This window comes from Rhinocladiella mackenziei (assembly GCF_000835555.1).
Source record: "Rhinocladiella mackenziei CBS 650.93 unplaced genomic scaffold supercont1.3, whole genome shotgun sequence".
Taxonomy (NCBI): Eukaryota; Fungi; Ascomycota; class Eurotiomycetes; order Chaetothyriales; family Herpotrichiellaceae; genus Rhinocladiella; species Rhinocladiella mackenziei.
The window spans coordinates 1,997,573-2,019,776 of NW_013550602.1; the positions used below are offsets into that span (position 1 = coordinate 1,997,573).

The window sequence follows — 22,204 nt, forward strand, 5'->3', positions numbered from 1 at the left end:
TGATGGGTGAAAGCTCCAATGGATTGGAATATGTCTCATACTCGAGAATATTCCATCATCAATCGTTTCTTCTTGACATTTGACATCGTGCCAATAAGCAGAGGCCCGTTAAAGGACGTAATTATGGTTGAATTGGTGCACTAAATTTTGTGAAGAGTATTCAAGGACACAGCACGACTGCTGTGTAAATTTCGTTGCCAGGATGGAAGTAAATCTCTTCAACTGTCCAACAACAAATTTTGTTCATTCCAAAATCAATTCATCTTCCAAGAGTCTAGTAGCATATCATTGATTGCTTCAACAGATACACCGAAGGGGAGGAACTCGGCTGAACAATGACGGCCCCACTTTTGTCCCTTTTAAAGGCAAATCAAGGCATTCAAACCACCGATAAGGCAACAACATGACGAAAAAAGACCCCAAAAAAAGGCTGCGCAGTGACAATATCGTAGATGAAGCCTGCATCTACTTAAGGCGTCATTGCAATTTCTGCAGCGGATTTTGCCTTTGCTTCTCTCCTTCCCAACCAAATCGCAGGTCCGATCAGTAACACGACACATACGCCCACAACTGCCGCCTGCGTAGCAAACACGGCCGCCACGCCGTCCTTCGCAATCCAGCTGGGTTGGAAGTAACCGACTGAGAAACCGCCGCACGTACGCCACATGTTGATGATAGCACTGACAACAGAAGCTTGGTCGGGGTATTTCTCGAGGGCAAAGGCTGTGATTGCACTGTGCGCCCCCCCCAAAAAAAAGGTTGTCAGCTCAAAAATGTGAGAGCAAAGGATTATGAGTGTGTATAAAAATGAAACGCATCACTTACACTGTGCTGCCCACCAGTCCAATATTCACCATAACCCAGCCGAACGCGAGGCCAACCCAGCTCTTTCCGTAGTTGAGAGTCAAGCCATATGTCAGCAGCCCACAAACCATGCTAAAAATGGGTAGCCAGACTCCATGCAGTCGGTACTCGCTTCGCCAGTGCGCCTTGCGCTTGCCACCGGAGCCGTTGTAGATCCATTCATTGAAGAAATAGCCGAAGACAAAGCCGAGCAGAGCGCCGATGACACCGGCAAAACGGATGGAAGCGTCAGCAACGTTTCCAAAGAGGTAAGGTGGGGCACGAACGAAGGCATCAATCGTGGTCGTGATGCCGATAGGCCAGGTGAAGTTGACCATCGTAGAGATGCCGACCAGGAGGATGGGTGGTGTGAAGACGAGCTTGACGATGTTGACCGTCGACGCAGAAAGGGTGTGAGCCTTGGGCAAATTAGTGTTTCCGATACCGAGGAAGGCTTTGACTGGATTCGTTTGCTGTGTGCCGGTAGCTTTGTTGTAATATGTCTCGCGGCCAAATGCCAGGATCAAAAGCGTCGAGAAGCCGTAAAATCCCGTGAGCACCTTGAACGCATCGCGCCAGGAACCCGTGCCTTCGAGAATGTAGCCGGCCAGGGCTGGGAAGAGGAAAGGACCGACCAGGAAGGTTGTACCCCAGATGTTGATATACCTAGGCCAGTCTTTGGGAGCGTACATGTCGTGAATGATGGGGAGACCGATGACTTGTGGGACTGTGCCAAAGAGGCCTTGCAGGGCACGGAGTGCTGTGAACACCGACCACGATTCTGCATAACAACAACCGAGGACGACAAAGAGGGTGATGAGTTGTGGGTAAAGCCAGATCGGCATTCTGGGAGAAATGTCAGTCAGAGGAAAGACTGGCTCAGATCACTAACCGTCCATAAGCGTCAATAAAAGGCACAGCAATGATACCTCCAATTCCTTGTAGCAGGATGCCATAGTTGAGAGACGTTGCAGAATGTGTAACTGAGGTATTCCATTCGATTGCCTGAGGAACGACAAGAGTTGCGCCCCAGGTCATGCCACTTGGAATTGTCAGTCACAAAGGATATTTTGAGCTTCAGAAGAGATAGACATACCCATCAGCAAGAATGGAGCTCGACATCAAAGCGATGAACACAAGTCTCTTTTTCCATGGACTCCAATTCTGCGGATTTCGATCGTCGGAAGGATCCGGTTCAACGATACTGGCCTCATTGCTATCGCTGCCGACAGCAATGGCCGTAGCCTCAGGGCCGGTGGCCTTTTCAGACATGACCGGTTTGTCTGCGCCAGGCGAAGATGGAGGAGAACTCATGATTATAGAAAACGAAGACGCTCAGTTGAGTTGGATATACCCACAAAGATGAATGAGAGAAAATATTCTGGAAGGTAAAAGATTTATCGGAAACGGTGCCACGAGGGCAAGATCGCTGGAGCTACCAGCTCTTCCGCAACGTGGTCGACAAGCGCTAATGACTGCCAATTGCAAGACAATCCCGGGAGGTCTCGAACAGCCGGGCCTCGCGTGGAGATAAAAACTTGGACAGAGAAAAGAGCGGTGTGGATGTTCCTTGTGAACTACCCCAAAGGCGCCCGAGGATGAACAGCTCATGGCCAAGATTCAATAAAACGAGATGGAGGCCTCATGCCGAGGGGGTCCCATAATTCGAGATAGGAGTCGATGGGCAAGTTAACAGATCAGGGTCATGAACCGGCTCGAACGCCTCCTGCATGTCAATGCAACTTTGTGCGGAAACAAGAATGCATTAGCAAGGTCAGGGGGGAAAAAGACCAGAGTAGTGCACTTGTAGCGAAGTCGAGCGGCTTTCAATAGGGCCGGGGCTTGCGACGCCAGTCACGATCTAAACAGTGCAGGCTGCGTTTGATAGGCAGTAAATATAATTGAAATTTACTCTCCTGACCAAAGGTTCGGTTAATGTGCACCAGAAACACTTCAAGGGGCGTAGTTGTTTTGTCCGCCTACGAACACCCTCAGTCAGTCCCCGGGATATTCCTGCAGCATTTCACTCGCCTGATGCGCAGGTTAATTGGGCCAAAGAGCAGTATTAAAGCTCGAGCATTGTTTTTTTCGCCAGATGGTGCACGGCGATGGTTCGTGGATCCATGCCGTTCCCACTACCACGTTGAAGGTCAGGGAGACACGGGAACTGGACTTTTGCTAAGCGATAGACGTGGAGGATCGACATAGCCCGAAGCCAGGACGGTAGGACGGACTACTTTGCCAATCTAATCGCGACGGTGTCGGTTCAGCCATGCGGATGCAGTAACCAGTTATTCCGCGTGGGGCCCGATCAAAGCTCCCGTCAACGGGGATTGGTAGATAACAAATGCTTGACAAGCCCCCAGCAATAGAAGGTTTGACAAGCATGTGTCAAACAGAAGCGTGCCGAAGACCGATCGGGGAGGTTACCGTTGAACCCCCGTCAAGCGTAACGTACGGTAACGCAAGGTGATAAGCGGGTCGTGTTCCTTTCGGTAGGATTCCACCAGGCGCGATATCTTTCTTCATGAGATTTGATTCAATCTGAACACTGTGTGCCGTGTCGGATTCCAGAGTGACTCAATATGAGCGACCCAGGAGCGGTGCTTGCCTCGACGGTGACTGCTGTAAGACGAGAGAAATCGTGATATTTGATCGAGTGATATTGACTGAGCTCCAACAGACGGCTGCGCTGGGTTTTGTACCGGTGGCCATACATTTTAAGTTCTTCCCCCTGATCAATCGTATTGGGCCCGTTGCAACGGCCGAAGCTTTGACCAAGGCTTCTGATGAAGAGAGGAGTGATGAGGAGAAGAGAACATCACCGCTCTGTAAGAACCTCGCTCGGGAAACAAGGACCTCGCTGACCGCTCAAGGCTTGCGCTTGACAGGTCTGCGTAATGTTTGATCATCGTATACAGCTCTGGCTGACAAGGACAGAGGACACCATGTTCGCCATGGCTGGCCTCGGCCTCGTTGATCTTGTAGATGATACCACATACAGAGTAAACGCCGTCACCGCGCACATGGAAGCGGTACCATCCGCCATTCATGGCATGCTGCACTTGTATGTCCCATCACTCGAGAGGTGGCCGTGCTGATGTCTGTAGCACTACAGAGCCTCTATGGGCCGCAGCCTTTTTGATGCGACAGCTGCGAGACACAAACTTTGCCTATCCGTTCGAAGAGAATAAAACGCCCACGCAGTACGGGTATAAGATGATCGGCGAGGAAAGGTTTGCGAACGAGCATACTTATTCCATAATGGCAATGCAAGGCCGAATGCCCAGTTTCAATGCCTTCATGGAGGGCAAGTTTGGCAAATTCGGCACCATGCCCGAGCGTGTAAAAAGTTTTGGATACGATCTCGACTCGGTTCTCAATGGCAAAGACAACGATATCGCCATAGTCGACATTGGAGGGGGACGAGGCGAAATGCTTCTGGAGGTGAAGGCAGTGTATCCTCACCTGGGAAAGCAGAATCTTGTCCTACAAGAGTACCATCCCGATGAGGTGAATACTAATGAACTGACGGTGGTACATTGGGATTTCAAGGGCGGCTCCCCTGAACCCATCAAAGGCGCTCTTGTGTATAGCTTAACACACATTTACCACAATCTGCCCGACTTGGAAGCCTTGCGATTGATGAAGACGGTTTCCGAAGCAATGGCTCCCCACTCCAGAATGTTGATTCACGAGTTTTCGAAGAACTCGACGTATGGGAAGATGCATGCGACTATGATTCAGTTGTATGCCGGGAGAACTAGAAGCAGTCGGGAGTGGAAGCAGATGGCTGCCATGGTAGGATTAGAGGTAACCTTTGAAGCCTACCCCGTTGCTGGAGAGGGCCTTGTCGAGATGAGGAAGGTATTAAACTGAGTCGCCTCAACCATCGATGGAAGCAATATAGTTGCCCTGCTTCCTCACAGAAGGGACGACAATTCTACGTGCGTATGCTTCAGTCTATCTGCCCCAGCAATGAAATACCGTTCCCAACCCGCCGGCCATGATGCCAAATTTTTGAAACGCCGTATTACAGCTGAGCCGAGACTTGAAATGAAAACAAAATTAGACTTCGCGTCCGGAACTCGCCTGGTAGCAGAGGCTGGATACAATTCCGGGTGTTGTCGTGGATCCTTTCATGAACTCCAATGGCTTTTGGACCATGGCAGGCACCAAAGTCCCTGGCCGATACAGAACCGCAGCCTCGACACTGAAGGGGCAATGTAATGGATGATCCCTGGCTCGGCGCAATTATCCCAAAGCGATTTGTCGCAAAATTGGAGCACCAATGGGTGCGACCAGGAGGGAGGAATGACACCTCACCAGGAACAGAAGGTCTGTGATTCGTGTCTGAAGTTCAGTGATATGGGCGCCGCGATTTCCCGTGTAGGCAAATCCTCATTGGTTTTTCTTGAAAACACTCCGGGCCCTTTCCCCAACTAGATACCATCCATCACCAAACCGTCAACCTTGTTCTAGTGTCTGGGACTGGGATGGACGGCCGGGAGTGGGGCGCTCTGTTTGCGTACTGCACTCCGCACTCTTTTCCGTAACGACTAGTTACGGCTCAAAGATCGAGACGCCGACAGCTTCGGAAATGTGCTCTGGCGGCTCGGAATAAGATGTTTGGTCAAGGAGCCCTGGTCGCCCAAGTTGCTTAGCACAATAGGACTCGTTTAACTGGCCACAAACCCACCCTCAAAGTCAAACTACGGAGTATGTTGCTTGTAGCTAGTGCGAAACTGCTTGCAGACTTTCGCGCAAGCGTGGAGTACACTCCAGGGGAGCCGCGCTGACCGCAGGCGGTCCCCTTTACGGGTTTGTTTTGCTCCGGGTGTGTCGTGCTCCGGCTTGTCAGTATCGTTATGACGGAACTTTCTTGTGACATCCTGGCTTGTCAAGTCATGTACTAAAGACTGGCAAAAAGCACTTTGTTGAATAGTGACTGGGAGAAAAGGCTACACGGACACGGCTGTCCGGGTGGCATTTGTCAAGCCTGCTCTGCTTTTTCCTTGTCCAGACGGTAAAAATGTGGGTACCAAAACCTGCTTAAAAAAAAAAAAATAATTAGAAAATGTCAAACTATTCGTGCCCCTGACGGGCCCGAGGCAGGAGGTCCGATATCTGCAGCTAACCGTCTAAAGACCAATGGTCAGTTCGGTCCTGCTTGTTGAAGATCCGCCGGCGCCTCAAACTACCCTGGTAATGTAAAGTGGGATCATCACCGTGGAAGGTCAAGGGGTTCGTTAAAACAGCCTCAACAAGGTTGTTCCTGCATCGCACATCTGAAAAGAGTTCGATAAAACTGAAGCAGTAGATGGGATAAGAGGTACGCCCTCGGGACGTGCAGACCGTTTGTCTCTCACCCAAACACAAGTAATATGGATGTTCCACGACCAGACGGTCCCGATGTGGATAGAGGTATGACTTATCCCTATGACATCGTCCATGCCCCAGGGAATTGATTGAGTATTAGGAACCAGCATCTTCATCGGATGCTGGGTACTCACGGCGGTTGTGTTCTTTGTTCTTCTCTTTCGCTTCGGTGTCAAGGCCTGGATAGCATGGCTGCTACCCTCAATCTCCAAGCCCGAACGGGTATGGGGTTATGAAGATTTTTTCTTTGCCTTTGGGTATGCTTTTGATGTTGCACATATGGCTTTGATCTGGAAGAGGTGAGACTGTCTCCGATGACTGCGCGGCGTTGACGGAATGCTGACCCTTTCCAAGTCATGAATGGGGTTTGGGAAGACACTTCTTCTACCTCTCCCCAATTGAAAGGAATCTCGCCATGAAATATGATTTCATTTCACAACCACTAGCGGTATCGGCTGCGATGTGGTCGCGAACGGGAGTCATTATCTTTCTTTACACATGTTTCGCCCAGAACCGGAAAAGTTTGCGAGTCATCATTGTCGTCTGTTTAGTGGTGCAGATTATCGCCAATTTGTTTACCATCCTGCAGATTTTCCTGCAGTGTGGCCCGAATCCGTACAGACTGGTGAACAGGGCAGCCTACTTCCACTACATGTGGGATCCGCTCCCTGAAGATGGATCCGTTGTGTGTCAAGATCCCTCTGTGCAGGCCACCGTAGGATATGTTCAGGGCGGTGAGTTCCCTTGGTGCTTCCGCTTCGTGGGCTGATCGGGTCGCCAGCGTTCAACACCATCATCGACTTCACTCTCACGTACCTGGCGGGTCTCGAGTTATGGCAGTTCATGTTCCGAGCAGCCGATCACGGTCGGCAGACGTCCTTCATGACTCGATTCAAGAAGCTTGATCCCAGCATTCGAAATCAACGGCTTTGGCAGACTCTTTTACTCTGTGGTCCGCTGTTGTTGTCCGGTGTCGCATCGATTGTGAAGACCTATGTAAGAAAAGTCCACCGGACCGTTCCGCAAACGTTCCTGACAGATCATTAGCTTCTCTCAGCTCTTGGAAGCCGATCGGACTTCACATGGAACATCGTACCTTTCATCCTTTGGGTCAAGTGAGTGGGCAAGCTTGATACTCGTGAAGCGGGGCCACGACTAATCGCTTGTTCTCAGGATTGAAAATCACTCGATTCCCATTGCAACAACAGCACCGATCCTCCGTCTATTCATTCGTACGTTCACCGATCAGCGAGGAGGGGGAAAAGGATATGGATTGAACAGTAGCGGAGGCCAGCGGTCAAAATCTGGACACATTGAGTTGTCACATCGGTCGCATAATAAGTCAGGGATCCACCGAGATGACAAAGGATTTGTTCATATGCGTGACACCGATTATATCAGTGAGACTGTGCATGGAGGAAGCTTCCATGGCTCAGAGCACGACCTTGTCAGTCACAACAATGGCATCGTGGTCAAGCATGAGTATGAAGTGCGCGTCGAGGAAGGCAGAGACGAAGGGAAAGATCGAGACTTGCCCATAATGCAACCATGAAGACAGCGATCAGGATGGGTTGTATCAATACATGGATGGGTTCATTGCTTTAGTTGTTGCGGACAGAAGAAAACGGTCATGGTTACAGGGTGTGACTGGCGATTGCGCACTGTCGTTGAGAAATCTCTGCACACTGCTTATAGCATGACTGCGGCGCCGTTGAAAAACGAAAATAGCGTATTGAACTTGGTGCCCCTTTCATTGAGCCGTCCCTCTCAGCTTACCGTGATTTGGCCTAGGTATCAACCGCGCCGGTAGATTTTGGCCTGTCTTGAGTCGCTCTCGGTGCAGCCATACGGCCTTCCCTCGGGAAATTGAAGAATTGAATGCTGAACAGCGTCTTGAATTTGGTGAGCAAAACCATTACGTGCTGACCAAAAAGGACATGGTACGATCGATTACCACCACAAATGTTCCGGGAAGAAAGGAAAACATGGCCAAAGCAAGTACCTTCATTTCTATACTCTCTGGCTGGTCGCCATCTTTACCATTTCCAAGCTAAGAGCACTGTCACGTTGTACCATTATGCTTGGGCACTGAAGATGGATTGTCAGCATGGAAAGAACCGGGCTGGGATCAAATTTACTGCTTGGATCCGAACTTGAGCTCGTTTTCCCAAGGAAGCCCTTCGAGAGCTATTGTTCTCAAGCCCGGTTCTCATGAAGCCGATGTTTTTCATCCAAACACCTCTCCATGCGAGATCTCTTGTTGGAAAGGGCCACGTCCATTTCCTCAATCCATGCCAACAGCCTCAAATTGGTCTCGCACTTGCATTCGTGGCGAGCACAATCCGAGGCCAGAGAGGTAAGCATGCCAGCAACGGCATCACATCCTGGCCAATCCCAGACTTCTCCACCATAAGTATGGTATCTCGATCGTTCATGCGATTCCCTGCCTTGGTAAATTTTGTGCGCACCAATCTTCTTCTCGGCTTCGTACAGCTCAATTCTGATTTTGGCCAGCTCGTCCGGGAAACCTGCTGTTCTCAATTCCGTCAGAATGAGCAGGAGAAGCACTGGCATCCAAACGTCCTATTTCAGAATTTCGAGCCGTAGCTTCAAAATTTCAAGTTCCTTCTTGGGGAGCATACGAAGGACTTCCCAGGTTCTTCCGGAGCTGGGATCAGCAGCCGTGTATAGACTCGTGGTACACGTAAGAATCTCCGAGGTTGAGAAGTTGGAGCATCGACCGGGGAGCATCGACCGGAGGGCATCCCTCGCAATAGGAAGGCAGTGTTCATGTCGTCATGAAAAGGACAGATTCTGATTGGGATATGAGCATTCTGAGATCAAAATACTAGGTGCCAAATCACCTGCATCAATCATAAAATCTAGGTGGTGTTTGTCCTGTCAATTCCGATCGGTGACTATAAAATACTAGCTCGATCATTTTCTTCCCACAGCGCCGGAAAGACTCCGATCAGTGTCTTGAATAAAAGCCCGGCGGTAGCAGCTCCTAAATACATGGCAGCCTGGCTATCTTACCTTTGGGCCCAGTCAATTTCTTGCCTCGTCTGGAGAGAGCTTCACCGTCTTGTAACATGAATCTTTGGCATCCTTACGATGCGTTAAGCGGCCGAGGAGGATCGAACATCAACTGATTTGCCGACGTTGAAACACCCGATTTTCGACAAATACCTGGTCTTGGTGGTCAATAAACGCTTCAGCCTTCTGCGAGGAAAGGTTCAGGACGTCATATGCAAAGGAAGCCGTAGTTCATTGGTAAAGCAGACGAGCGTCCGGGCCATGATGGTTTCTAAAGCAGAAGATCCCGAGAGATCCTTCAGATTTGAAGCACAAGGGGGGTAAACATTCAAGCGGGCTTGTCGGGTGATCATCTTTCAACGTTTCGGCAGTGTACAATACTGCAAACGCCCTTGGAGAAAGTCAGTCCTGCATAGTGACACCGGCAAAATGATATCCATACCTCTTTCGCATATCTAAATACTGGGGAAGTGGTGCCAGGTACATCGCAAAATTGTGAGCCGAGTTGTGTCCGATGAGGACAATTTCCTTTTTAGGTTTGATTTGATCTCAGACCCAAAAAGTATACGAGGAACTTGGCGGTGTGACACTTTCGAGAGAGATCATTGGTCAGGAAGATGGCGTCATTTCTTGAGCTCTCTTCAGCGTTTGTCACCATTTCATTTTTCTTCCTGCTCAATGAGAGAGCAAAATCGACTTGGCTGAGCCACGATGCCGCTATTTGAGACCCTGAGGGCAATACATGAATATACGAGAGATCGCCAAAACGCGTACCATGCAAACAATCAGAAGCTGCTGCTGAGGCTAGCAGATGTAGTCTCGCGAACATGGGATCTTGGATTTACCGCCTTCGGAGGCCCACCGGTACATTTTCAGATTCTTCACCAACGGTTTGTGGAAGGGCGAGGAGGGTTGACGCCATGGATTGACGAGCAGACGGTGTGTTTGGAATTCCTCTTCCTTGTCGGAATTGACTGACTTTGTAATAGTATCAAGAGCTGTTTGCCGTTTGTCAAGCTCTTCCAGGTCCCGCCAGTACAAAAATGGTTTTTTGTATGGCATTAATCCACGCCGGCTTCATCCCAGCCGTTCTCGTGTTTTTACTTTGGAGGTGAGGTGGCCCAGGAAGAATATGAATGGCAAGCTGACTTCCGTAGTTTGCCAGGAGCAATTGGCATGTTCGGACTCTCGCTGGGGGTCCAACATATCAGCAGTGTCCTTCCTGGTGCCGTGTACGCTTTGTTGTCCGGGCTAAATGCGTCCACTGTTGGGATCGTTGCTCTTGCTGCCGTCCAGGTGAGTGCGTGATTGGTCGAGTTGTTCCTCGACTAACGTGCCCTAGCTGGCCGAAAAAGCTATCAAAGACAGGCTGTCAAGAATCCTCGTCATTTTTGGTGCGTGTGCGGGCCTTTGCTATAATGCGCTCTGGTATTTTCCAGTACTCATTGTTGCGGGCGGCATCGTAACGGCAATATGGGACGTTTGGCTGCGACAGCAAATCGTCCGTTTGAGACGCAAGTGGAGAGAAAGACGGTCTCCCCCGCGACCTACGGAAGCAGGCGCAAACGAGGCCGGCGACAGCATTGAACTCAGACCGCCGCAAAGTTCCATTTCGAGTGGGTTGCAAAGGAGAGCGGGAGGCACAGTGGTGTCTGCAGCATCGCCGGCTGAGACGGCACAGTCGAAATCCACGGAGACGGGCCCTTCTGCGCCAATGGAAACGGTCACTCCTTCAACCGACATGCGATCGCACGGCATTTCGATCCGGGCAGGGCTGGTCATAATAGCCGTCTTCTTCGGTTTGTGCGCCCCGTTCCTCATCTGTGACGATCTTTACTGACAGATAATTCTAGCGTCTTTTATCGCAATCCTCACGACTCGAGGCCTTCTTGATTCCCCTCCTCGGCCCTTGGACCTATTCGCCAACATGTACCTGGCTGGGACAATCATTTTCGGAGGGGGACCAGTGGTGATTCCACTTCTCCGCGAGTATGTGGTAGAGCCGGGCTGGGTTTCATCCAGAGATTTTCTCATCGGTCTAGCCATTATTCAAGCCTTTCCCGGTCCTAACTTCAACTTCGGAGTCTTTCTGGGAGCCCTCGCCCTACTGGGAACCTCCCAACCTACTATTGTTGGGGCTCTCGTGGGATATGTTGGCATCTTCCTGCCTGGTATCACGCTTGCTGTGGGCGTCCAGAGTTTATGGCGAGTCTTGCGGACCAAACCAGTCTTTGTAAGCTTCCTCCGTGGCATCAATGCTACAGCAGTAGGATTAGTCTTCACGGCGGTATACAGGCTTTGGGAAATCGGGTACCTCACACAGGAGGAGAGCCAAGGGCAGAGCCTAGCAAAGGAACCGTGGTGGGTGGTTGTGGCCGTCCTGACCTATGCCGAATCTGCCTGGTTCAACCTGCCTCCAGCTCCGGCGATTGTCTTGGGGGGCGCGTTGGGATTGGCATGGTATGGCGCGGTAGGGAGATAGACGGGAGTGGACGTAAAGGAACGAAAAAAAAAAAAAAAAAGAAAAAGAAAAAGAAAAAGAACAAGAGAGAGTCCTTGATATGGAGACGCGTTACTGAGACACACACTTGGACACGTGATGGCGGCCAACGTAAAATCTATCCCCGTGACTGCAGTCTGGGAAAGCGGCTGCCCACCCCGCATTTTTGCTGGCCTTGACCTAATCGACCACATCACGCACTCAACACGTTCTCGACCAGCCGCGACCTCGGGTTTTGTTCTCATCCTTTCAGCACTCCTCTTAGCTTGTTGGCCACGCTCGCTCGCCGTTGATGTCGCCGAAGGAACGGACAGGAGAAAGGTCTGGGGAACGTTCGGCAGCTTGTGCCACTTGTGGTAAGACCTTTGCTCGCTCAGACACTCTTCTCCGTCATGAAAAGAGCCATCTTGCGACCGAGGATCGAGGCCCCGTCCACCGCGTTACCAACGGAACATTTCGAGCCTGCCGTGCGTGCGCGACGGCACGGTCTAGATGCTCGGGAGGAACGCCTTGTGGACGGTGCAGTATACGCAACATCGAGTGTATCTACCCAAACAAACGCCGAAAAGGCTTGTCACCAAATGAACCGATCAAAATCAAAGATGATGGCCCGAAGCGACAACTTCTCGGCCTCTTCAATGAACTGGTGTTCCCGTCGGAGAGTCAGGTCCAAGTATCCAGCGACGACCGTCAGAGTGACCGAAAATCTTCCACCTCGACGGCATTCCCCCAGTCAATGGCCCATGGCGCGCCGAAGGAATCATACACACATTCAACATTTCAGCCAGATTATAGCTCCAGGCACGTGCCCCTTTCGCAAAGCGACCAGACAACGGTGGAAATCAACGCGATGAATCATCCCACTAGACAAATGATGCCACAAGACCACTTTGGAAGTGGCCCAGTGGCATCTCATTACAATCCTGATTTTGTGGGGGCCACGTCGACCTACGACTACACTTCCTTTGACGAGCCTCTGAACTGGATTCCACCAAGCATTTATCCCTCCCCGTACGACGCAGAACTTGAGCAAGATTTCTCCTTCATCCTTCCTCCCTTATCTGACACGCCAAACCTAGGTCCTGATTATGGAGTGGCCATCCCTCTCGGCACGACCACTCAGATCTATCAAGTACCGACCAACGTCTCCCACGAGATGCCCGAAAACCAAGGATTTCCCGCCTCTCTGATGACGGTGGAACAAAGTCCAGCCTCATCGGCAAGTGATGGCATCAATGCGACAAAACCAACCAACAGCACATCCACGGCTTCGGACTTTAGACGTAAAAAACGCAAGACGTCCTTGGTCGCCGACATGTTCAATAAGGCGAGGAAACAGAGGATGGGCTATTCTTTCCCGGATCCCTCAGACCCATCCAGCGCCATTTCGGCTCCTGACACCCCCGAATACTGCTCCCAGACTACCTACGATTCCATTCTGAACATGTTCCGAAAGTTGTGTGTGGAAAGTGCGCCTTCAAATTCATTTGAGAGTCCGGCTTTCCCAAATATGAACAGTTTCAACGCTTGCATCGATCTTTACTTTGAATACTTCCACGCCAATTATCCTCTCTTACACAAAGCGTCCTTCGGACCTCGAACGCATTGGATCTCAGTGCTCGCGGTTGCCGCAATCGGCAGTACCTTTACGAGAACACCGTACGCTCTAGATATTCGAGAAGCATTCCAGGAGTTCCTGCGTCGAGCTGTCGACCAGTATGCCGACGGAACGCCCGATGTTTCCTTGGACATCCCCCTGGCACAAGCTCGAATATTGAACCTGATCGGTCTTGTTCAGTCTGACCGGGACCAGCTGCGGTGCTTAGCGCCTCGCTACCACGCCGACCTTTCCCGCTGGTGCCTGGAGTCCGGAGTTCTTCAACTTCCCGAGTGCGGTGACGTGTCAGAAGCCGATCTTGACGGCCAAGGTATCGAGGACCCACGACAATATTGGCAGCGGTGGATAAGGGTAGAATCCGTGCGACGGGTTGGATATCTGACTTGGATGTTGGATTGTTGTCTGGGGTACATGGCCAACGTCCGGCCATTATGTAACATGGACGATGCGAGAACACCTCTCCCCTGCTCCGAATCGGCTTGGAGTGCGTCTTCGCCTGAATGCTGGGCCGAGGCGACACAGAAGCTATCCGAGACCCCCTCATTATGCGCGGCGCTAGAAATACTATACAATAAGAAGACGGTCGACCCCGCTTATAGCGAGCTATCACAAACGTTGCTGATTCATGCGCTATACCAGCGGACGTGGGAAGTCGGCACTCATATCAAACAACCGCTCAGCGAGTGGGTTCCAACAGGCAAAGCTCGAGGATTCTTGAATACGCCAACAAAGGACAATTTTTGGCTCCCTCTCTATCCTCTGTACGCCAACTGGCGAAACTCCGCCTGTGATTGTCTCGACGTGCTCCACTGGCAGGCATCCAGCATTGTCGCCAAAGCTTCGGGTGTGGAACATGGAGTGATTCTTCATCTTCACCTCGCACGAATCATTCTCCTGACGCCATTCCAAGAAATACAGGACTTATTGTTCTCCCTGATTGGAAAAGTCGGCAACTCCTCCAAAGCATCTTTCTATGTCCACGACGGCAGCTATCAGCCACGAAATAGTGCCAAACTCCCCCAAATCCGCAAGATCACCTGGCGCTGGCTACGTGAGGATCAACACAAGGCTCGTCTGGCCATGGTCCATGCCGGTTCGGTCTTCTGGTATGTTCGTCGGTATTCCGCGACAAGTTTCTTCGAGCCAGTCGCCGTCTATCTGGCCACACTGGTTCTGTGGACCTACGGCTCCTACAAATCGGCGGCGCTCGAACGTGACGCTGCAGCTGCGAATCAGAAACCGGAAGGAGGGCCGAGTGGACCAGACGCCGGTGCTGCCATTCAACCCTCACGCATGGAGAGGAAAGAGCACCCTGTCCTGTTCATCAACAATGCGGCATCTCATCCGGAGAAGAGCTCAGGCCCCTTGAACCAACCACACTCGGCCTCTATGTCACCACTCGAAGGGCAACCAACAGATTCCCAGTGGACTTCGGCCAGCGGGAGCGGAAATCCACCACCCCAAAACGCCGACTCAGATAGTGAAGAAAGCACCTCTTCATCGGACGAACAGCCGGAATTCATCCACCTAGACCGGCCGTGTGATGACGAGATGGTACAACACTTCGTACGTAATGGTCACAACATGTCGGGACATATGAGCAATGTGGGCGATATCTGCAAGACCCCGCAGAAAGTTCTGCTCGAAGGCGCCAAGTTGTTACGTACTAGACTTGCGTGTTGGGGCGTGAGCAGGGAATACTACGATATATTGACCAAGCTGGCGGAGTTGAGAAAGGCTAGCTAAACACACCCTTGAAATTGTTTTTTCTTTATCTTCCCGAACGCATCTTTGCGAAGTTTGAACTCACCATGATGCACATATTGGCCAGCGCGTCTTGCACAAATTCCTCCTTTGAGCTTAATAAGATACGGACTATGTACAGTCTAATGGCCATGATCCAGGTCTAACGCGCCGATGTCGTGGACAATGTTCGCATTCCGTTCGAGTTCATGAGATCTTCCATCTCAATACCGTGATGGAACATTTTGGAAACACAAACACCGCCTCATTCGCATCCCATTCTGATTCCTTCAAACCAACTTCTTCCTTCCCCCCCATATTGGTGACTTTTGGATCTGCCCCTGTAATCGTATAGACCTTGACTTTTCCTTTCGCTCCATCGACTCCCCCCACGGCCGTCTTCATATCTGACTGCAAATGCATGTTGACCACACAAACGCTGACCCACCCTTCGTCATCCACTGTCGCACTGACATCCAGCCAGGGCGTTTCCTTCAGCCCCCTCACCCATTCCGGTTTCGTCGGGCCCGAGTACGCATCACATGCCACGTGCACGGCAACCGTGTGGCCTTTCATGAACTTGCAAAACAGTTCGTACGGCCACCAGGTCGTCTGCTTGATGATTCCCGTCTCTGTGGTCATCAGTGGGCTCAACACATTGACGCTCTGCGCGATACAGGCCATCTCGACGTCCTTGGACTTGCGGACCAGAACGTTCAACCACACCGCAATGGCCAGTGCGTCGGAGAGCGTGTACTTTTCCTCTGCGCCTTGACTGCCTGGCGCCCGCGTGGGGAGCCATACGTTCCATTCATCGAAGCAGATCCCCGGTCTCTTCTGGGTAGGAGGGATCTTGTTCTCGACAATTGCCAGGTCAATCAAGCCGGAGCAGACTTCAATGGCGCGCTCCGCGGCCAGAGGTGCAGTGACATTTTCATAGTGGTCCTCACTCGCCGTGTACAGGTGTATGCTGTGCATGTCTATCAATGGAAGGCGTTCTTCGCCTAGATCACTGAGGCCTGCCGGCCGCAGGCAGTGTCTCAGCGTATGGTAATCCCAGGTCGTCGCTCCCTCTTTTCCGCACAGGATAAGTTGGATAGACGGATCTAGAAGTTTCAACGCCTTGGCCCACTGTGCTGCCTTCTCCGCGTATGCTTCTTGAGTCATTTGCTCAATTTGCCAGGGCCCCCACATCTCGTTTCCAAGAGCCCAATACTTGACATTGTATGGCTCTGGGTGCCCGTTTTGGCCACGAAGATTGGCGTAGTATGTGTTTTTCGTCCCGTTGCAATATTCCACCCATGCCATGGCTTCATCCAGCGTCCCCGTCCCGAGATTCAAACACAGATATGGCTCGGCATTGACCGCTTTGCACCATGCCATGAACTCATCGGTGCCAAATCGGTTGGTTTCAATATTTCCCCAGGCGAGCTCGGGTCTGGATGGGCGCTCATTGACGGGACCAATGCCATCTTGCCAGTGATAAGTTGCGCAGAAGTTTCCTCCCGGATAACGGAATACAGGGATGTCGAGAGGCCTCAATGCCTCGAGGACATCTTTTCGAAAGCCTTGGTGGTCGATTAGGTCCTGGTTGGGATTAGAAGGGTCATAGATTCCCGTATAAATGCAACGGCCCATGTGCTCGGTGAAACCCGAGTAAATATTGCGATTAATCTTCGAGACCTTGTGCGAGGGAAAGACGGTAATTGACGGGGTTGACCTGGTGGCTGTGAGAGTCGTCATGATGCCTTTCAGCAGGAAGCAGCACCAAGAATCCAATCCACCAGAAGATGAACGTTAGAAGATGTACGGTTTGCTTGTTCGGTGTAGACGCTCGCAATGCACGTGATCTGAATTTCTCGTGACGGAGGTTGTTCGACGTCAGTTTTCCATGGTCCCAGCAATAATTCTACACATACCTTGACCACCGGCTGATTGACTTACCTATCGTCCACTATAAATCCGGAGGATAATTCCCGGAAAAATTAGCCCTGTCGATTTCCTCCTTTCGGCGAAGATCCGGTCAAGCGAGAGGCGTCAAAGTTTTCAACGGCAAATTTGCCAACGGACCTCGACCATATCGACGACACGTGAGGTTCGCGTATGATGGAGATGAGATACCTGGCAGTCGATGGTATAATTGGGGCTCTCACGAGACACCCAGACTTTTATGGAGCGGAGGGGAACAACACTGGGCAAAAAGTTAGGAGAGCTGATCGGTTAAGGGATCCCAGACGAAACGCCTTCCGACACCGGACAACTTCCGTCTTGGGCAAAATCTCCTCCACCGGAGATTCATCCCCACAAAATTGCACTGGAGCCGATGCTCTTCCCTCCGGAATATCTCTTCGGCGCACTTAGAAATTTGCTCGAACCTCTGTGAGACTTCGATATGTCGAACGAGACTCACCATAGGTCACTCACTCGCTCCGGACTGGTGTATTCCTGTTTTGCTTTTGCGGGGATGTGGCTCGTGTGGGAAAATTGCAGGCATCTAGGGTTGTCTCCACGAAGTCAATGAACTCTGACCACTAGGCTTAGCGAGACGACATCTGGCCGAGATTCACAATCATATATCTACTGCCGGTCTCTGCTGATCTGCTGATATTCATTATCCTCTTGAAGACTGTTCTCGGAATCCTCCTTCAAAGGAGCAACTCATCTTCGAAGACATTGTCATACAATTGTGTCAATTCTGCGTCGCTTCGGCCGACCCAACATGGCGCTTCCTCCAAAGTGGTATCAATTCCTTGTCAGTGTCTTCGCCTCATTAGGATCGTACCTATACGGCTACGATTTGGGTGTCATCGCCGAGGTGGTTGCCAGCAACACCTTTGTGGCCAAGTTCCAACCAGATGATACCGAATCGGGTCTCGTCGTGTCCATGTTCACCACTGGTGCTTTCTTTGGTGCTGCCCTAGCAGGTCCCAGCGGCGATTATCTGGGCCGTCGATGGACTATCACGGTCGGAGCCTTGATTTTCTGCCTGGGAGGTGGACTTCAGACAGGCGCAGAAAATATCGGTTATCTCTGGTCGGGACGATTTCTGGCCGGATTGGGGGTGGGTTTCCTTGTCATGATCATTCCCCTATATCAAGCGGAACTGGCCCACCCAAGCATTCGGGGACGGATCACAGCCTTGCAGCAATTCATGCTCGGCGTGGGCGCCCTTGTTGCGGCTTGGATTTCATGGGCCACATACGTCCACATCAAGGACAACAGCGCACAGTGGCGAGTTCCTCTGAGTTTGCAGATTGTGCCTGCTGTTTTCCTCGGCTTGTTGATTTTCTTGTTTCCTGAATCTCCCAGGTATGGTGTCTCCTTTCCTCTCCTGTTCCACAAACTAACATCTACCCCCCCTCTTCAAAGATGGCTGATGGACCACAATAAACCCGAAAAAGCTCTCAAAGTCCTCGCTCAACTTCACGCTCACGGCAATGAAAAAGATCCTTGGGTTATGGCCGAGTATGAACAGATTCAAGCCTCCATTGCCCACGAACATGAATACGAAGCCAAGTCCTATCTCGAACTCTTCAAATCCCGAGCGGCTTTTCGAAGGCTTTTCCTCTGCTGCGCACTGCAAGCCAGCGTCCAAATGACGGGAGTCAGCGCAATCCAATACTACTCCGTCACAATTTACGGACAGATTGGTACGTTTTATCCTTGTTCCAATGGTTTGGCCTACGCTGAACAGTCCCAGGTATCTCCGGAGATGACACACTCAAGTATCAGGGCATCAATAGCATCATCGCATTAGTCGCACAATTTTGCACAATCCTATTCATCGATCGCACTGGCCGGCGCTGGCCGTTGATCCTCGGCAACCTGGGCAATATGGTGACCTTCATCATCGCAACAATCCTACTTGCTGAATTCCCCCCCGGCGTATCCACAAATAGAGGCGCCCAATGGGGCTTCATCATCATGACCTGGCTGTACAACTTCAGCTTCAGTTGCACTTGTGGACCATTGAGTTGGATCATTCCCGCCGAGGTATTCGACACACGAACTCGTAGCAAGGGCGTCAGCATTGCCACTATGACTAGCTTCGCCTTTAACACCATGATCGTAAGCTCTTCAACGCACCCCTCCTGGTATCAACCACGGAATCTAACATTTTCTTCAGGGCCAAGTGACACCGATTGCCATGACCAACATCGGCTACAAATTTTATTACCTGTTTATCATCTGCAATTTCACCAACGCCGTCTTTTTCTGGCTTCTCCTGCCCGAAACCGCCCGCCGCCCGCTCGAAGAAATGAACTACATCTTCAGCAATGCGCCGTGGATGGTCGTCGGCACAAGCAAGGACAGCTATGTTAGTCATGACCTAGAGAATAGGTTCACTGAAATCACTGCCGAGGTCGAGGTCAAAAGAACAGAGAGTGTGATGCACGAAGAGAAGGCTGCGCATTAACCGCGGACGGATGATGTTGACCAATGGTTGGAAATCTGACTTGCAGAAATGCGCTCGGATATCAAATCCATGTCGTTGAGGCGAAGACATATACCAAATCTTCAAGTTCAATGGTGGAGAGAACCAGACACAGTGACTTTCGAATTTGGACAAGGCTGACATGCGCGAATACACGGTGTCAATATTGCTAATACTCCGAGATTGGCTCCTTTTTCGAGATCCAGAAAACCTCTAAACTTGTTGATACTTTCATTTCAACCCATGTATCATCGCTGCTCAGAAAACCTTACATCCACCTGCTTAATAGCCTGAGCAACAACATCCTCAAAATCCAGCCTAGGCAGATCCAAAAGCTCATTTCTAACCTGCATGTTCCCTTCCCTGGTGAAGTCGTACCCATACCTGGCGAGGAAACAACCCGCCTTAACCAGTCAGGGCAGAGTGTGTATTTTGGTTCTCGCACCATAAGGCTTGTGCCCTGGAAACCACGGTGTCAGCGCCGGCGTCGAAATGTGGAATTTCGTCTTTTGTGATCTGAAGTCTCTCGAGGACAGAAAGTATGTCCGCTTGAGATGCTTCGAAGACGCGGATCCGGACAGCTTAGTTCGCAGTCGGGTTTATTGAAAGCAGCATCTGCGCGATATCTTCGGCGGCCCAGGGGAGTGTGGGCCATGAGAGCTTGTCCAGAGAGTAACGGTGTGAGTTTTGATGCTGATGTTCGCAAACGCGATTGTCGGGTCGAGTGTTCTGTTTGATTTAGCATTCCAATCAGTTACAACTTCTTCAGATAGGGGCGAACGTGTATTAAGCCCAAGCCTTACCGTTCAAGCCACAAACTATCGGGCACGACCGTCTCTGTGAACCAGTGGACTTCTTTCTTTTCAATAGCTCGATAATACCACCTTCAGAACCGAACACATGGCAGGGAGCTCTTGCGGCTGGATGGGTATTCCTTACGCTGTCCTCTGAAGGCAGGAAGGGCTTGGCTTTACCATCAATGGCAGCATCGATGAGTTTCTCCTCCAGGCAATAGCTCCGAAGTTAAAGGCTAAGACAACGGCATCTAGTCCTTGCATGGTTTTCACGAACTGGTCGTGGGAAGGTCATCGTCGACACAGTAGATGGTGACGCCCTCGAAAAGGCGGATTTAAAGGATCTTCGAGCGATTATGGAGACGATGAATGATTCTAGTTTGGAGGTGAGGGCTTTCACGACGTGGTGTCCGATATTGGTGCCTCCGGCCTGGACTGGTTAATTCTGAGTGATGGGTTGAGTCTGATGACTGGGACATGTGCCAGAGACAGCCAGGTTTCTCAGAGGACTTGTTGCCGTCGTGGGAAAAGAGGGCAAAATATCGAACAGAACAAGTTCGGAAATGGAGTAGAATATAGAATAGCGCAAGAGAGCTCAGAAAAAATGGGTCAACAGAAGTTGATATCAAACGGGCCATCGTTGTTGCAGGTTGTCCAGTCCAGTCCTCTGCTGGGAGTGGTATGTATACCTTAGAAATCACAGATTGACGATGCACCTCGATGTCTCTTCAATCCGACAATGATATATCTGTCCACCGAAGTCGGTTTCATCAATTCGTCTTCAAGAATGCTGTTTCAGGTCATTTGTTCCAGCCTGAAACTACCTGGCTATATCCCTCGTCAAGAGGCTTCACAACTTTCTTCCATGCCTCGCGAGCGCTGACGGTTTCCCACCACCTCTGGAGATTTGGTCTCCCTCCAAAGACGTCCACACATCTAGTGACGATATACATGCTCGGCATGTAAGAGATGTCGACAAGGCTGTACTCATCGCCTCCCATGTATGGCATTTTCGACAGCGTCTTATCCAAGACGTCCAGACAATGGGCGAGTTTGGGTTTGTGTCTGGCGAGAACTGCTTCGTCTGGAGGCTGACCCATGGCACTGGAGGTTGTTAACGGTATGTGCGAATGATACGCCGCAGGCGACTTACGGCTGAATGACAGTCTGTCCGATGATAGGGACAGCATGGACATCAAACTCCACCGGCTCCAACATGAGCCACATTTCCCAAATACCGCTTGTCTTCGCATCGGTCAACACGGGCATCAACTTGGGTCCGACATCCCAATATTTCAGGACCAGATAACGAGAGACGGCACGGGATTCGAACATGACAACATCGCCATCCTCCAAGAGAGGAATTCTCCCAAAGATGGACTTTTCCCAGAACTCTGGGGTCTGTCGAGCGGCTCAGCAGGACTCAGGTGTACGGCTTCGATGACTCTTATACCTTATGCTTGCCAGTGATGATGTCGGCCGGTCCTATTTCAACGTCGGTGATGCCTTTCTCCGCCAAAACAAGATCAGGCCGGAGACTGTTCCACGAGAAAGGTGACGCCCAGATCTTGAGAGTCATACTTTTCGATCAGAAATATGGGCTGTTATCTTCTGTATTGTCTCAAAAGTGACTTGACAGTTGAGGCAAGTTCGAGCTTCATCGGAAGTGCCAGCTTTTTTCAAGTTTCTGGAGCTTCATCTCGACTTCTATTTATGCTGCTCCCGGATTGAGGTAAGGAATACACCTATTGCAAAGGTGGACTGGCGTGTAAACAGGTCACGGAACATCTAATCGTCCGTGCTTACGTTCATTGGCCTGCAGCGACCAAAGGCCTAACGTTATCACTCCCTGAGGA

At 50.9% G+C, this 22,204-nt stretch overlaps 7 protein-coding genes across 7 annotated transcripts; 4 read left to right on the forward strand and 3 right to left on the reverse strand.

Annotated features, from left to right (window-relative positions):
• Window positions 1-469: 469 nt before the first annotated feature.
• Z518_04249 (uncharacterized protein) lies at window positions 470-2,157 on the reverse strand (the record flags this gene model as incomplete). Its single annotated transcript, XM_013417956.1, has 4 exons — window positions 470-734; window positions 826-1,689; window positions 1,736-1,885; window positions 1,940-2,157. The coding sequence occupies 4 exons, from the start codon at window positions 2,155-2,157 to the stop codon at window positions 470-472; spliced, it is 1,497 nt and encodes a 498-aa protein (XP_013273410.1).
• A 1,271-nt stretch (window positions 2,158-3,428) lies between these two features.
• On the forward strand, window positions 3,429-4,722 carry Z518_04250 (uncharacterized protein; the record flags this gene model as incomplete). Its single annotated transcript, XM_013417957.1, has 5 exons — window positions 3,429-3,470; window positions 3,527-3,674; window positions 3,720-3,734; window positions 3,784-3,910; window positions 3,954-4,722. 5 exons carry the CDS (start codon window positions 3,429-3,431, stop codon window positions 4,720-4,722), a joined length of 1,101 nt encoding a protein of 366 aa, XP_013273411.1.
• Window positions 4,723-6,227: 1,505 nt separating this feature from the next.
• On the forward strand, window positions 6,228-7,774 carry Z518_04251 (uncharacterized protein; the record flags this gene model as incomplete). Its single annotated transcript, XM_013417958.1, has 6 exons — window positions 6,228-6,267; window positions 6,323-6,521; window positions 6,577-6,956; window positions 7,004-7,218; window positions 7,270-7,337; window positions 7,396-7,774. 6 exons carry the CDS (start codon window positions 6,228-6,230, stop codon window positions 7,772-7,774), a joined length of 1,281 nt encoding a protein of 426 aa, XP_013273412.1.
• Window positions 7,775-9,969: 2,195 nt separating this feature from the next.
• Z518_04252 (uncharacterized protein) lies at window positions 9,970-15,122 on the forward strand (the record flags this gene model as incomplete). Its single annotated transcript, XM_013417959.1, has 6 exons — window positions 9,970-10,197; window positions 10,248-10,369; window positions 10,416-10,554; window positions 10,601-11,057; window positions 11,112-11,728; window positions 12,024-15,122. 6 exons carry the CDS (start codon window positions 9,970-9,972, stop codon window positions 15,120-15,122), a joined length of 4,662 nt encoding a protein of 1,553 aa, XP_013273413.1.
• Window positions 15,123-15,326: 204 nt separating this feature from the next.
• On the reverse strand, window positions 15,327-16,862 carry Z518_04253 (uncharacterized protein; the record flags this gene model as incomplete). Its single annotated transcript, XM_013417960.1, has 1 exon — window positions 15,327-16,862. One exon carries the CDS (start codon window positions 16,860-16,862, stop codon window positions 15,327-15,329), a length of 1,536 nt encoding a protein of 511 aa, XP_013273414.1.
• Window positions 16,863-17,838: 976 nt separating this feature from the next.
• Window positions 17,839-19,536, forward strand: Z518_04254 (uncharacterized protein; the record flags this gene model as incomplete). The annotated part of the gene is made up of 4 exons (XM_013417961.1): window positions 17,839-18,428; window positions 18,489-18,769; window positions 18,820-19,187; window positions 19,246-19,536. The coding sequence occupies 4 exons, from the start codon at window positions 17,839-17,841 to the stop codon at window positions 19,534-19,536; spliced, it is 1,530 nt and encodes a 509-aa protein (XP_013273415.1).
• Window positions 19,537-21,148: 1,612 nt separating this feature from the next.
• On the reverse strand, window positions 21,149-21,927 carry Z518_04255 (uncharacterized protein; the record flags this gene model as incomplete). Its single annotated transcript, XM_013417962.1, has 3 exons — window positions 21,149-21,452; window positions 21,502-21,749; window positions 21,802-21,927. 3 exons carry the CDS (start codon window positions 21,925-21,927, stop codon window positions 21,149-21,151), a joined length of 678 nt encoding a protein of 225 aa, XP_013273416.1.
• Window positions 21,928-22,204: the final 277 nt, after the last annotated feature.